This window comes from Leptopilina heterotoma, unplaced genomic scaffold, assembly GCF_015476425.1.
Source record: "Leptopilina heterotoma isolate Lh14 unplaced genomic scaffold, ASM1547642v1 Lhet_65, whole genome shotgun sequence".
Lineage (NCBI taxonomy): Eukaryota > Metazoa > Arthropoda > Insecta > Hymenoptera > Figitidae > Leptopilina > Leptopilina heterotoma.
Window position 1 is genome coordinate 4,617,142 of NW_025111152.1, and position 15,210 is coordinate 4,632,351.

Below are 15,210 nucleotides of genomic sequence, written 5' to 3' on the forward strand. Positions count from 1 at the left end.
ACAATGAAATTTATGTCAAATAATGTGCATACACGGAAAAAAATAGTCGCAGAAATTTTCAGCGACTAATCGAAGACTCTCGGATATGAACGAATCTTTTATAGACTTTTAGAAATGTTCTACGATTTTAGCAGAAATTCTCCAAAAAAAGTCGAGGACTTTCTAGAAACCTACACGGAGAGAAAAATCAAGCGTTTGTAGTATGGAGACTTCCTATGCTAATTTTGTATGAACGTCCTGCTAAAGAGGCATGTTTTTATACCTCAGTTGCATGAAACATATACTAAAAAAGCATGGATCTCTTGCAATCGTAGTATACTGACGTCCCATGCGTTACAGGTAGAACTTTTATGCTGATAACGTAGAAATTTATACAAATACAGCAGAAGTTTTACGCATATTGCGCATGTGCATTCTTTTACGAAATAAGCTTAACTGTCCATACTACAAACGCTTGATTTTTCTCTCCGTGTAGTAGCGGAAAACAGTCTCGGAATTATTCTAACACTTCATAAAAGGTTTCGTCGACGAGTCGCGGAAAATGGTGCGCACAAAAGTTGCGCGCGTTAAAACCAATAAACACTGTTTTTTTATCATTTTTTTTTAACAATTTATGACAATTGATTGTCAAGATTATTATTAAATTTATTATTCAATGTGTCGATATTAATATATACATTAAAAAATTCTAAATAATTTCCGCGACTGTCAATTAAAAATTAGAACGCTGTAGAGTAAATTCAGGTTTGTAATTTTCCGCGACTGTGGCGGAATCGGTTACATGCGCGTGGAGTCTTCATTTTCTTCGACAGTCGCGGAAAGTTTCTTCAAATGTAGTATATTTCTTCAAAAACTGTGAATATGATTTTTAAAACACTTTCCACTAAATCCGAGAGTCTTCAACAAAGTCGAGGAAAATTTCCGCGACTTATTTTTTCCGTGTATTATGTGAATTTTAAGTTAAGTAGTTTTATATCAAATACCTATTTGGTCAAAAAAGATTTCGGGAATAAGCATGCGTCTCTTTAGAAAATAAAAAAATCTGGTGTAAATTTACTATGTCCAACGTTGGAAAGTTTGGTCACTATGTCCGACGTTGTATTTTTACACGCCGACTGTAATCTACATAACCTGCAAATATTTTTTGAAATAATATTTTCAGTCGTAACTTTTTGTATTTATGAAATGTAGCCCAAAACTTTTTGTAATATTATTATTTACTTATAAATTACCATATACTTTCTATAAATGTACATTATATATACTTTTTTAGAGTTATTTATAAAAACTTGAAAATTTTTTGAAAATTTTAAAGGAATAAGAAAATTACAAATTACATTCGCCATGTAATTGTACAGTTCGTGCGACGTAATATTACGTCAAAGTGTAGAAATACACGCAATGTAAAAATACATGTGGGACATATAGTGACCAAACTTTCCAATGTTGGAGAACGTAAATTTAAACAAATTTGTTAAATTACATAGTCATATTATGTAAAAATACTGTGAATAGTAAAACTACTTTTGGAACGAAATTAATTTACTACGTACAACCTATAATTTTGATGTGTGAAATTACAAGTTTCGTGTTATTTTACACCAACTTTTTTACAGTGTGAACTTTTAAAACCGACTGTCTTAATTCTTAAAATTACAAAATTAAAATTTAGATACGAATTTGAAGGAAGAATCTGACAAAAAATCGGAATTATAAAAAATAAATTTTAAATTCGTTTTTGTGAAAGAGTAAAGTAAAGATTTTATTTTCAACATATCAAACAATTAAAAGTTGCATTTGAATAATAATTACAAATTTCTGTCAATAAAAAACATAACCTAAAATTTAAGAGATGTTCCTTATTGACAAAAACTTGGATATTTTTATCCAAATACAACTTTAAATAGTTTAAAATGTTAATTATTAAATTATTAACACTTCTATCAAAACGAATTTGGTGTTTTCTTTTCAAATACGAAATTATGACGTTGAACTAACTTGTATTTTGACTGTTTGTCAGAATCTTCCTTAAGGGGATGTCAAAGTCGATGCGATTTTCCCTTTGAAGCTCAATGCAAAAATCCAATCTACTTTGACACCGCCTTAAGGAGTGTCTACCTATTTTTAAATTAAAACTAGTTATACTTACTGTGTCAAAATACATTATTTTCAAAATTTATGAAGATTTGAAATTTTAGTTATTTTAAAAATTCTAAAATGTTTGTTCATAAAAATTCAATAATTTTTAGAAAATACTAGAACTGAAACATTTTGAAAATCAAATCTTTAGAATTTGAATATTTTTCGAAACTTGAATTCTTATAAAAATTATTATTAATTTAGGTAAATCTTTATGAAATTAACTGATTTATTTATTTTTATTATTAATACAATTTTTCTTTAAGAATATTAAAGTTTGAAAAAGTATTATTTCAAACTAAAAAATTAGTTTTTTAAAATATTTAAATTCTATTTTTTAAAGATAATTGAATTTTTACAAACTAAAAAATTAGGTTTTTAAATATTTCAATTTTATTTTTTAAAGATAATTGAATTTTTACAAACATGTAATTGGAAAGTTTTTAATTAATTAAAATTTTCAAGAAATCGATTATAAAAATAATTGAATTCTTTATTAATTTTACTAAAATTTTTTGAAAATGAAGGAAAACCAGCATTTTTGTTGCAATTCTATAAATTTGATATTTTTACAGTACTTTTGATAAAATTTTTTAACAATTACCTGATTTTTCTAACAAATTTTATTTTTTCTAATTTTTTTTTAAGAATTGTAAAATTAAATCCAATTACTAAAGATATTAAACAAAAAACTCTTAATCTGTGAATATAAGTTTTATTTTATATTATTTTCAGATCTTTCTGTAATATTAAAAATAGTTTTGTCAGGAATTTCTCAATTTACTCAGTGTTTCCGAATCTAATATTAAAAATGACAACTACTTCTTATTGTTTGAATACAAGAGAATTTACTTCACTTTCTGTTCTTTAGAAAAGTACATAAAGTAAAATTGTCTTCTTCCTCTTTTTTGTCATCTAAAGTCTCTATTTCTGTAAATATTTCAATATTAACATCAAAAACTGGAGAAATCTCATTTTTGTATATTTTCATTAAATCTTATTTTTCTATTTAAAGCGCCATGCAAGTGATGAAAATATTTTAATATAGAACTAATATAGAATAAAATTTAATTTTTGATGTTTTAACTCAAATTCTTTGCTAATGATAAAAATAATTTAAAAACTAATATATAATATAAAGTGAAATTTTATCTTTAAAGTTTACTCGGATAAAATTGACTTTTTTTTATATCATTAAATTTTTAAATCTTATTGAAGGCGAAAATTTATTAAGTAATAAAACTAAATTTTCTTTCTTTATTTATCATGGTTTGAAATTTTTTCAAAGAGCGAAATACATTAAGAATGAAATTAATGCAAAACAAAAGCAAAGTGAGAAAATAAAATTGTTTTTTGGGTACTTTTTCGTGTATGTAATTGTTCCCTTGACTTCAAACGTATTTTTCTAACTTCTATCTTCGCTTTTCATTTCCGTCTCAAAACGTTGCTCCGTCACCTGAGTAAATAGTCTAGAACCACTTGGAACGTCTTGGTTCTTTTTTTCTCAATTGCTTTTCTATCAGTTGGCGAAGTCTTGAAAAACCAGAATCGAAATACGTCATTGCACCAATTACATACTCGGAAAAAGGAAGAATTTTCTAAAAAATACGTATACGTTTATTACCATTTCAATTAAAATTTAAATTAAAACTACAAGAGAAGTTATAATGCACAGATTTTAGAATTTTTTTAATAAATGTGACACGTTTCGAAAAAGGTGCCTTTAGAAGGTTTGGAAACAAATCATTCTAAGGTTATATTTGTGTTATTTTTACCTTAATTAAAAGTTTTTGTTTAATTGCGTAAAATTAAAATCAGCTTTTATTAATTATTTTAGATTTACATACTAAAAACATAAACATGAGTGCTTTATAATGAGAATTGATCCACTTTGTGTATTTTCATTCCAACAGTTACAAAAATAACCTAAAAGTTTTTGCCTCTGTAACAGGGCTCGAACTAGGTCCTTAAATCCCGTAAAAGTCCGTAAATTTGCTTGAAGTCCGCAAAAATCAGTTTTTTTTTTAAAAAAGGTCCGTAAAGTCCGTAATTTGATTGAGAAAAGGCGAAAAGTTTGTAAATTTTTTATTTTCTAATAATATACAATTTAATTGAAGAATTTACAAATAATTGATACTACGTGAAATTTATTATTGGAAACAAATGGATTTGAAAATTGTCAAAGAATTTTTTCTAAAATTAAAAAAAATAATCGATTTAATTAAAGAAGAATTTTAGTTAAAAATTCTTGAAAATAATAATTGAATTAATTAAACTTTTACGTCCGAGTTGGTTTTAATTGGAGTAGTAGGTAAAAAATTTTTTATACAAATACATTCGGACAAAAGATTTTTTAATATATTTTTATTTTTTGTATTCTGTATGTATTTTTTCTGTAATTTTTATTTTTTGTATTATTTTGTAGACTCTCTGAACAGGAAATCGTATTGATTTTGAAACGTTGGAGTAATTTTTATATTTCATCGGAACGTGTTACAAATTTTAAAAAAAATTAAATTTCTTGCTTACATATTTAGTAACTTAATAAATTAAGTTTCATGCGCAGGGAATATAAATTATGTAAATAATGCGAATGGTATAATTATGAATCACAAAATAATGTAAATATTTGTAATTGTTTAATAATATTGTAAGTTGCAAACGATTGATTATTTGTTTTTGTTTGCAGTACGTCCGGCGACGAAGGCACACGCAATTAATGGAAATAGAATTGATTAAGGGCAACAAAGGATTGGGATTTAGTATCGCAGGTGGTATCGGAAATCAACACATCCCCGGAGACAATGGTATTTATGTCACAAAAATTATGGAGGGCGGAGCTGCTCAGGTAGACGGGAGACTCGTTGTTGGTGACAAGTTGGTCGCCGTCAGGAATGCCTTGGTGAGAAATCGTTTTAATTCAATTTCTAAGATCATAAACTAGAAATGCTTCTTTTTACCAAAAGTGATTTTTTTTAAATATCCAGGCTTCGGATAATAAGACTTCTTTTACCTTTTTCGGCTTATTTTGATAAAATGCGACAATTTCGACTTTTCTTCCACATATTGCAACAAAAGACCAATTTTTTGGTATAAAATACTACTCCATACATCAATTATAAAATATGTAGTCTATCTACTTATTTTAATTTTTAAAGTGGGAAAAATAATTAGTCAAATATCTTTCTGTAAAGTGTCTTCAAGTATTTTGTAAAATTTCAGCTTTTTGGTGAAATTTGAAAATATTGAAAACTTTAAAATGTCCGGGAACTAACTTTTTCACCTTAAAAATTTAAAGCAACAATAATAAAGAGTTACTTTTAAAATTTTTCTTCAAAATTAAATTTTTGTATTAAAAAAATTGAATTCTCAAAAAACTTTCTGAAAATTACTAAAAATAATTAAATTAGAGACAAATTTTAATTAAAAATTATGCAAAATAAGTGAGATATAAATAGAAAATTTTTTGAAACAATTAAATGTTAAATGTCTGAACAATATTAAGTTTTTCAACTGAAACAAATTTCAAATTTCAATTAAAATTTTTTTCAAAGTAGTTGAATTTTTTAATATAAAATTAATTGAAGACTTTCAAAATGATCGAAATTTTGTAAGATTTCATTTAAGAAAGTTGTTTATTAATTTTATTTAAAATACCTATACTTTCTTTTTTCTTCAAATAATTTAATTTTTAAAGAACTTTCTGAGAAATATTAAAAATAATTGAGTAAGAAGAGAATTTTGGTCTAAAATTGTAGAAAATAGTAATTAAAATTATTTTAAAATTATTTACATACCAGTATTTTTTGAAATTTTAATTTACATATTCAATTGAAAATTTTTAATTAATCGAAATTTTATAAAATTGAATTAAAAGCAGTTGAATTTTAAAATTATTTTTAATTTATTAGTAAAAATTTCTTTCCATTTGAATAATACCCAGGTGCGAATTTTGGTCGGCCGCCAGAGTTGGCAGGTCGGGCCCAGGTCGGCCCATCTATGGCTGCCAATAGGTCGGCAGCCAAAGTCGGGCCGACTTTGGTTACTGTTTCCACCCAAGGTTGGGCCGACTATGGGTGCCAGAGTTTAGAGAACCTAATTTTAGTTGGTCGGGCCGACTCTGGCCTGAGTCGGGCCGATGGTCGGTAAAACTATGGCAGCCAGAGTTTAAAAAACCTAATTTCTGTTGGTCGGGCCGACTCTGGCCTCAGTCGGGCCGATGGTCGGTAAAACTATGGCAGCCAGAGTGTAAAAAACCTAATTTCTGTTGGTCGGGCCGACTCTGGCCTGAGTCGGGCCGATGGTCGGTAAAACTATGGCAGCCAGAGTGTAAAAAACCTAATTTCTGTTGGTCGGGCCGACTCTGGCCTGAGTCGGGCCGATGGTCGGTAAAACTATGGCAGCCAGAGTGTAAAAAACCTAATTTCTGTTGGTCGGGCCGACTCTGGCCTGAGTCGGGCCGATGGTCGGTAAAACTATGGCAGCCAGAGTGTAAAAAACCTAATTTCTGTTGGTCGGGCCGACTCTGGCCTGAGTCGGGCCGATGGTCGGTAAAACTATGGCAGCCAGAGTGTAAAAAACCTAATTTCTGTTGGTCGGGCCGACTCTGGCCTGAGTCGGGCCGATGGTCGGTAAAACTATGGCAGCCAGAGTTTAAAAAACCTAATTTCTGTTGGTCGGGCCGACTCTGGCCTCAGTCGGGCCGATGGTCGGTAAAACTATGGCAGCCAGAGTGTAAAAAACCTAATTTCTGTTGGTCGGGCCGACTCTGGCCACGGTTGGCCCGACCATCTTAAAAAACATTTCTATACTGCCATGGTAGAAATTAAAAGTTTTTGTGTTAATTATTTTAGCTAAAATGGATTAAACAAAAACTAATAAACGTTATCTGATTTATTAATCGTTATAAATTACAAATTTCTTTTTTTAAATTGCAGCTTATAAATTCATTTTTGTTCTTAGGCTTTCATGTAAGCGTAGCGTAATGGTTAGCGTGTTAGACTTCGGTGCGTTAGGTTGCGAGTTCGATCCCTGCGAGCGTTAGAAATTTTAATTTGTATTTATGTATAAGATTGCGTCTAGTGTTAAGATGAATGCGATAAATAAATAAATAAATAATGAATATTAAGATATCACTTAATATCTGTTAATTGTAAAGTTAATAATTTTTTGCAAACGGTCGGCCGACCTTTGGCTGCCAAGGTCGGCACGACCATGGTTGCCAAAATGAAGCCGACCTTCTTTCTCATGGTCGGGAAAACTTTGGCACCCCTGGTCGGCCCAACTTTGGCAGCCATAGTCGGCCCGACCATGTCAGCCACTGGACGGCGGGTGTTACAATTCACTAGTTCGGCCGACCTTTGGCTGCCAAGGTCGGCACGACTATCCACTTGGTCGGCGCGACCATGGCCCGACCAACTTTTCGCACCTGGGTAATTGAATTTTTAAAGAACTTACTCAAAAGCATATAAATATTTATTTAACAAAATTATTGCAGTTTTCAATAATGAAATTTATAAATTTAAAAAAAAACTTTGTTTTAGAAAAGTTTTAATTACAATTTTTTTAAGATAATTGAATTCCCGAAAGTAATTAATTGCAAAATTGTAAAAAAATTGTAAATTTCGTCAAATTTTATCGAACTTTATATTTTTGAGAATTTTTGTTACAATTTCTGAAAAAAAGAATCGTGTTTTTGAAGAAAAATATGAAAAAATGGTTTGAAAATAATTTAATTTCACAAAAACTTAGATCCTAAATTTAGCGTCGACGCTGATCATTAAAATCAATTTTTTTCATGAAATCAAAAAAAAATTTGGAAATAATATTTTTGTTAACTAAAATGAACTTTTGAATTACGATCCAACCTTTCTGGACAACTACTCCAGATGTCACTTGTGTTCCCCTTCGGACAATAGTTACTTTCTCTATGTATATTCACTTCCGGTTTTTACCTTCTGTTAAGAGTTACATCGGCTTTCTAATTATCTTTTACCTTTTGTATTTCTAAGTATATAATAAAACCCAGTTTCAGATATTTTGTGTGTTACCGTTTTCCCTGGCATCAGAACCTTTCGTTAACAGGTTATGGGCCCAGGCCGCGTAGTATTTGTCGAGTAAAATTCAAAAATCTGTCGTGACGCCTAATCGCGTCTTGTCGGCCATTTTTTAAATCGCCAGCGCGTCCCTCGTGTTTGTTTTGGTTTCGTAATTTTCGCGAACTTTTTCTCTCGTCATTATGAATACAACGGGCGTGCGTTTTGATGTCTTGAACAAAGACAACTATGAGACCTGGAAGATTATGATGCGTGCGGTGCTCATCAAAAATGATATGTGGGGTTATGCTCAAGGGACTATTGCAAAACCCGTGGTAGTAGAAGGCGACGCGGCAACGGTTGAAGCTGCGAACAGATGGACAAAAAGTGACTTGAAAGCGCAATCGGACATTGTGCTCGCGATGAATCCGTCGGAGATAAAACAAATCAAGGGGTGCGACACCACGCATGAAATTTGGACCAAGCTAGCGGGAATATACCAGCCTAAGGGTCCGGCACGGAGGGCCGCACTGTTGAATACCTTGATGTCCTTAAGAATGAAGGAGGGCGATGATGCTCGAGAGCATTCGCGTACATTCTTCGACGTCGCGGACAAGTTAGCTGAGATGGAAGTAGACATCAACAAAAACCTGCTGACCGTGATGCTTCTACGAAGTTTACCAGAATCGTTTGAAAATTTTCGCTGTGCAATCTCATCACGCGATGAGTTGCCTGACCTTAAAAACTGAGAATAAAAATTACGGAAGAGTTCGACGCTCGTCGGGAAACTGACAGAAGTGCAGTGCAAAACGCTATGTTCGTTCGGAAAACAGAACATAAAGGTAGAAGTGATCGACATGGTAATTCAGAAAATAGAGACTCGGTGAAAAAGGAATGGAAAATAAAGTGTTATAAGTGCGGTAGAATGGGTCACACAGCGAAATTTTGTAGGACGCCTAAAAATGTCAAAGAAACCGCGAGCACAGCGGAAAAATTGAGTATACTTACTACATTGGAAACGTCGATGGATAAATCATTTCGAATTGACGATGTCGCGAAAGATAGTGGCTGGTGTTTCGACAGCGGATGCACGTCCCATATGTGCAGGGATAAAGCATCGTTCATTAAGATTAATGAGAATCAGGATTTCGGTAAAGTGAGTCTTGCCATCAGTGCGCGTGCGAATATATCGGGAAAAGGCACTGCGACAACAGTGACAGAAGTGTACAGTGATAAAAAGATCGTCGAGTTATGTGACACTTTATTTGTTCCGGAACTACGGACAAACTTGATTTCCATTAGTAGATACTCGACGCGGGACACGATGTGATATTTAGTGAGAACAAAGCTAAAGTATTGGACAACAAAGGAAATGTGTTAATCGAAGGAACGCGTGAAAACGGTTTGTATTATTTACGAAACTCGACCGAACCGGAATGCAAAATGTCAGAATCAGCTGTGACAGTGTTTACTTCAAGGGAAAACTCGATAGAAGATTGGCACATTCGAATGGGACATTTGAATGTCAGATTTCTCAAGAAAGCTATAAAGAGTGGATCCATCAGAGGTATCAAACTTGATAGAAAAGAGGACGACTTCGAGTGTCATGTTTGTCTTCAGGGGAAGATGTGTCTTTCCCGAAAGAATCCACGCGAGGCCAATGCGCGTGAAATCAAACGGCAAAAATGTGTACTTTATAACGTTTATCGATGACGCGAGTCGATGGTGCGAAATTCGTCTTATAAATCTGTACTCTGTGAATGAACGCCTGTCGTCGATGGATCCAGTCTAATTAGCATCCACGAAACCGACAAGATCATCCTTTTTATACTTGTAGAGTATCCCGTGATCGGCGGTGCCCTTGAGATATCGAAGTGTCCGCTTTGCAGCTTCACACAGAGCCATATACTCTGGCTCAGTCGTGCTTAGGGCAACAATACCGTGTCGAAAGCTTATAAAATTTGGATGCCAGACGAGCGAAAATTTGAAATATCGAGAGATGTGAAATTTTTGAAGAAGGAATCAAGCCTATCGCTGAAGAACGTCGAGAATCCCTTTCAGGAAAATGACTCGCCTACAACGCCACAATTGTCATCGGATAACACGAACGAAGAGGTTACCATCGAACTCGATTTGTGTGACAGACCAAAACACACGGAGCCAGTTAATCAAGATTTAGAATTCGAGGACAACGACAATGAAAGTGTTAGAGAGGATTTTCTTGGATTCCCTCAAGAAAATAGACCGCGACGAGGAAGACCGCGCATTGTACGCACCGTGCAACGCGGTGGGCCTAGAAAAGTTCTTGCAGCAAACTGCAATTTGGTCGAGTCCGAGATCGATTTCGTCATGTTAGCGGAAATTCCCTTGAAACGTGCGTTGGACGGTTCTGAGTCTTACGAGTGGATACCGCCCATGGCGGAGGAAGTCAAATCGATCCTGACAAAAGAAACGTGGAATCTAGTGGAAAGAGCGGATGCCTCACACTCAGGCATCATCGGGAGTCGATTCATACTACGAAGGAAGTCCGGATCCGATGGCCAGATGGAGAGGAGGAAAGCCAGAATAATCGTCCAAGGTTATTCTCAGGTGTTTGGCAGGGACTTTCACGAGACCTACGCGCCGGTTGCACGTTTAAGCTCAGTTCGAACCACCGTTGCTCTCGCTGCCCAAGAGGGGATGTATATTCGACAGTTCGATGTGACGACGGCGTATTTGAACGGCGTTCTAGAGGAAACAGTGTTCATGGAGGTTCCTAATCTAATGAAAGAAGTTTTGTCGTTCATCATTTTGTTCGGGAAGTCATCGAATCGGGTCAGATTTTCCTGGAGCACGTAGGATCAAGTGACATGTCTGCGGACATCTTCACCAAGGACTTGTCAAGGCCAAAGCATGAAAAGTGTGTCTCTTCGTTGGAACTACGCAAAGTGGGGCTTAAATTGTCAAAGTTTGTTTCGAGGGAAAGTGTTAACTAAATTGAACTTTTGAATTACGATCCAACCTTTCTGGACAACTACTCCAGATGTCACTTGTGTTCCCCTTTGGACAATAGTTACTTTCTCTATGTATATTCACTTCCGGTTTTTACCTTCTATTAAGAGTTACATCGGCTTTCTAATTATCTTTTACCTTTTGTATTTCTGAGTGTATAATAAAACCCAGTTTCAGATATTTTGTGTGTTACCGTTTTCCCTGGCATCAGAACCTTTCGTTAACAATTTTTAAAGGTTTTATATTAGAAACGTACCCTGCGGTTTTTTTAATTTCCAAATTGAAGAAAAAATTTGAAATTAGTACCTTTTTTATCTCTAAAAACTTTAAATAATAGTTTTTGACGCCGAGCGTCGACGCTAACTTCAGGGACATCAAAAACTTTGAATTGAAGTTACGTATCAGAATACATAATTACAAAAGTAAAGAACTTTTTTAGAAATTGGCGAGAAGTCAGACAAATACAAAGTCAAATTTTTATAATAACTCTGAATGTAATAAACGACTTTTTCAACTTTTTTCCTAATTTGAATCGTCTAAAACGATTTTTTCGCATCCTAAAGTCGATCCGAGGCCTGTAATATCTAATTTCTCATTTATTTTCAAAGAAAACAATTTTGATAAAAGTGGAGAATTTTTCTACTCTAGTTAAGTTTAAACGTTGAAATAGTTTAGTGGAAGTTGTCTTTTTATTGGAACATAAAAATTCTAGTGACTCGTCTCTTTATTTATCTTTGCACATCGGATAGTTGTTCGCATTTTCTCGTAGCAAGTCAGCGTTAGACTTTCCCGTTATCACTCTCACCGGACGCCTCCGAGTTTTATGTTAACGATGTTAGTATCGCTGAGGAAAAAGTTTCCATTTGTTGTAAATCTTGTGTGTGTGTGTGTGTGTGTTTATGTATATAAAAAAACTGGTTTTCTACAAGTCATCGATAACCTCGATAATTATAAAAAATCACAAAATTTGACAAAAACCTGAAAATGCCCCCAAATACCTAGACATTTGAATCGATTATTTTTTTTCTTGTAAATTTAACTAATTTTTTCTGTTTTATTAATGTTCAAGAAGTAATTAAAAAGTAATGATAAATTGCCGTTATTAAAAAGAAGTTATTGTAAAATAGTTATTAAAACTAGAGGCGGAGGGAATAAAAAAAGTGTTTTAAACTTTTCTCCTAAAGTATATTTTTAGGATCTCCGCAGTAATCGTAAAATAGTCGCAAAATTGGAAATTTATTTGATTATAAAAGAGTATAGGTAGAGTTATCGATGATTGTAATCATCAGAAGTAAAAATGTTACTTTCGGTGAGAAGTGAAGTCATGATCATTTTTCATTGTCCTTGTGATAGAGAAAGCCCTGGGAAAATGAAGAGTTTTTGGGTTCTTCGTTCACCACAAATGGATGGTTAAATACGGATAGGAGAAGTAGATTAGGGCGCGAAAAGAGGGTTTCGAGTAATTGATTGCTCTTTCGTCAGTGATACCACTTCTCTTCGTCCAAATCCAACCGCAGAAATAAATTTTCCTACCCTTGCCTTTCAAAATGTCTTCCACCATATATTATTCAGAAAAAAGGAATTCTCTTTGAAAATATATTTTCACTTCTTTTTCACCTCATTTTCACTTTATTTTTGAATTCTAAAAGTGAAGAATTAAAATTAAAAAGATTTCTTCGAAATAATAGAAGAAAGTATTTACCAGTTTGTTGTTATTTTATTTTCCGAGAAAGAGGGACAATTGTTTCGTTTTTGTTTTGATATTTTGAAGTGAGAGAAACATTGGGAAATTGGAAGGTTCTGTCGATAATGGAGAGATGGTTAGTGGCGGTTATTCTTTTACTCGATGAGAACATTTTCTGAGTTGTGAGAAATAGAGATAGAGATAGAGAAGTCCTGCAGAAAATCGAGTACCTCGAGGGCTTGTGGCACTGAGAGTTTGGCTCAAACATTACTACCAGAAATCCTCCGAGTTTCTCCTTTTGTTTTCTGACGAGCGATTCGTTTCCCACCTCATCCATTATTATCAGCCTCCGCTTCCGGTGATTCCTTCTAAGTAGTGGCCGTCAGTCTTGCGACCACCTCGACCTCTCATTAATCGGCAATGCTGTCACAAGGCAAGAGAATAAAAATCCTCGATCTCAACAACTTGTACTCAAATCCATCGAGACAAATAATCTTAATCAGAGAATTCAGGGAAATCAGGGAAATGGCAGGGATTTTTATTATAGTACTAGAAAAAATTGAATTTTGGAGAAGTTACAAATTATTGCAGAAACTCAATTATTTTTCAAAAGTAGTAAAATTCTTCGCAAAAATTTAATTATGTTCAAACATTTTTTTAAAATTCTAATCAAAATTCAAATTATTTTTAAAAATAATAAAATTTTTCCCCAAAATTTATTTAATTTAAACAAATTTTTTTTTTTAATTTTCGGTAATAAAATTCTTGGCAAAATTTCAATTGCTTTTAAAAATTTTCTTCAATTAAATGATTTTCAATGTCTACTATTTTAATAAAATTTGCCAAAAGAATTCAATGATTTACAAATTTTTTCGCAACAATTCAATTATTTTCATAAATAGTAAAAATTTTAGATAATAATTAATTTTTTTGAAAAAGTGTAATTGAATTTTTTTTGAAATTATTTCAAGTTTTTATTTTCTAAATATGTAATTGAAAAATTTTTGAATAATCGAAATTTCGTAAAATTAAATTGTAAATAAATGGATTTGAAAATTCTCAAGGAATAAAAATTATTAAAAATAATTGATAATTGATAATTGAATAATTTCAAAAAATTGTAATACAATTTTTGAAAACAATTACATTTTTCGAAGAATTTACTTAAAATTGTATTTAAAATAATTGAAATCCTATGAGGAATTTTATTATTTAGGAGAATAATTGAATTCTTGCAATGAATTTTTAATTTCTTTTTTTTATTAATTGAAATCCTGTGAAGAATTTTATTATTTTTGAAAATAATTGAATTCTTGTAACTAATTTTATTACATTTTTTTTAAATAATTGAATTCTTTTGAGAAATTTTATTAAAATAGTAAATTTTGAAAATATTTGAATTTCAGAGATGAATTTCATTATTTATGAAATGTAATTGAATTCTTGCAAAAAATTTTTGAAAATAATTTAAATCCTATGAAAAATTTTATTATTTTTAAAAATAATTAAATTCTTACAACAAGTTTTATCACATTTTTTTAAATAATTGAATTCATGTGAAAAATGTTATTACTTGTAAAAACAATTGAATTCTTGCGAAGAATTTTATTAAAATTTTTGTAAATTTAATTTAAAAAAAAAATGTTATGGAAATTTAAATTATTATAAAACATGAAAATATCGATTGGTTTATCGATATCTTCGTGATCGATATCTTCATATTTTATAATAATATTTTCAGAAGTTGTTGAATTTCATAAAGATTTGAATTTGAATGTTTTGAGGAATTTTAATTCCTATGAGAAAATAATAGTGATTAAATATTTATTTAAAAATAGAGTTATTGATTTAAAATTTTACCAAAATTTTTCAACGAAACAATTGTCATTCATTTTTTCATACTTTTAAATTTATTTCTCGAAGTTATAACATTTTTTTGATATCTAATAATTTTTAGAGTGAATCAGAATATTTTTTAGAATCAGGGAAAAAGTCAAAATTTTGTCTGGAAATCTGGGAAGAGTCAGGGAAAAACAAAATTAATTTTTTGTGGCAACCCTTACTAATTCAAACAAATGAAAAAATTCTTCTTTCAATATTTTCCATTCCCCTTATAGAAAATCATTTCTCTTCCTTTCGAAAAGATTATTTTGAAAAAAAATTATAGATCAGGTTTATTACACTTTTACCTTGATTAAAGATTCCTTTTATTTCCTGTAAAAACAAAGACAAGTTTTACTCAAAACATTTTGGATGTAAGTAATGAAAACAAAAAAAAGGAAAATAAAAAGAAATTAGAAAATTTTAATCAAGATAAAACCATATTTTTTGCTGCTTGCGTCACAATTTTTCTTTTTATTA

General features: G+C 31.6%; 1 protein-coding gene across 4 annotated transcripts in view; it reads left to right on the top strand.

Annotated features, from left to right (window-relative positions):
* The window catches only part of LOC122510014 (disks large 1 tumor suppressor protein), a 1,103,313-nt gene that overhangs the window by 879,419 nt on the left and 208,684 nt on the right, over positions 1-15,210 (top strand). For all 4 annotated transcript variants that reach the window (XM_043624398.1, XM_043624394.1, XM_043624397.1 and 1 more), the window contains one exon: positions 4,829-5,041. In XM_043624398.1, the coding sequence (XP_043480333.1) occupies positions 4,829-5,041 (213 nt within the window). The remainder of the gene's footprint in view (positions 1-4,828; positions 5,042-15,210) is intronic.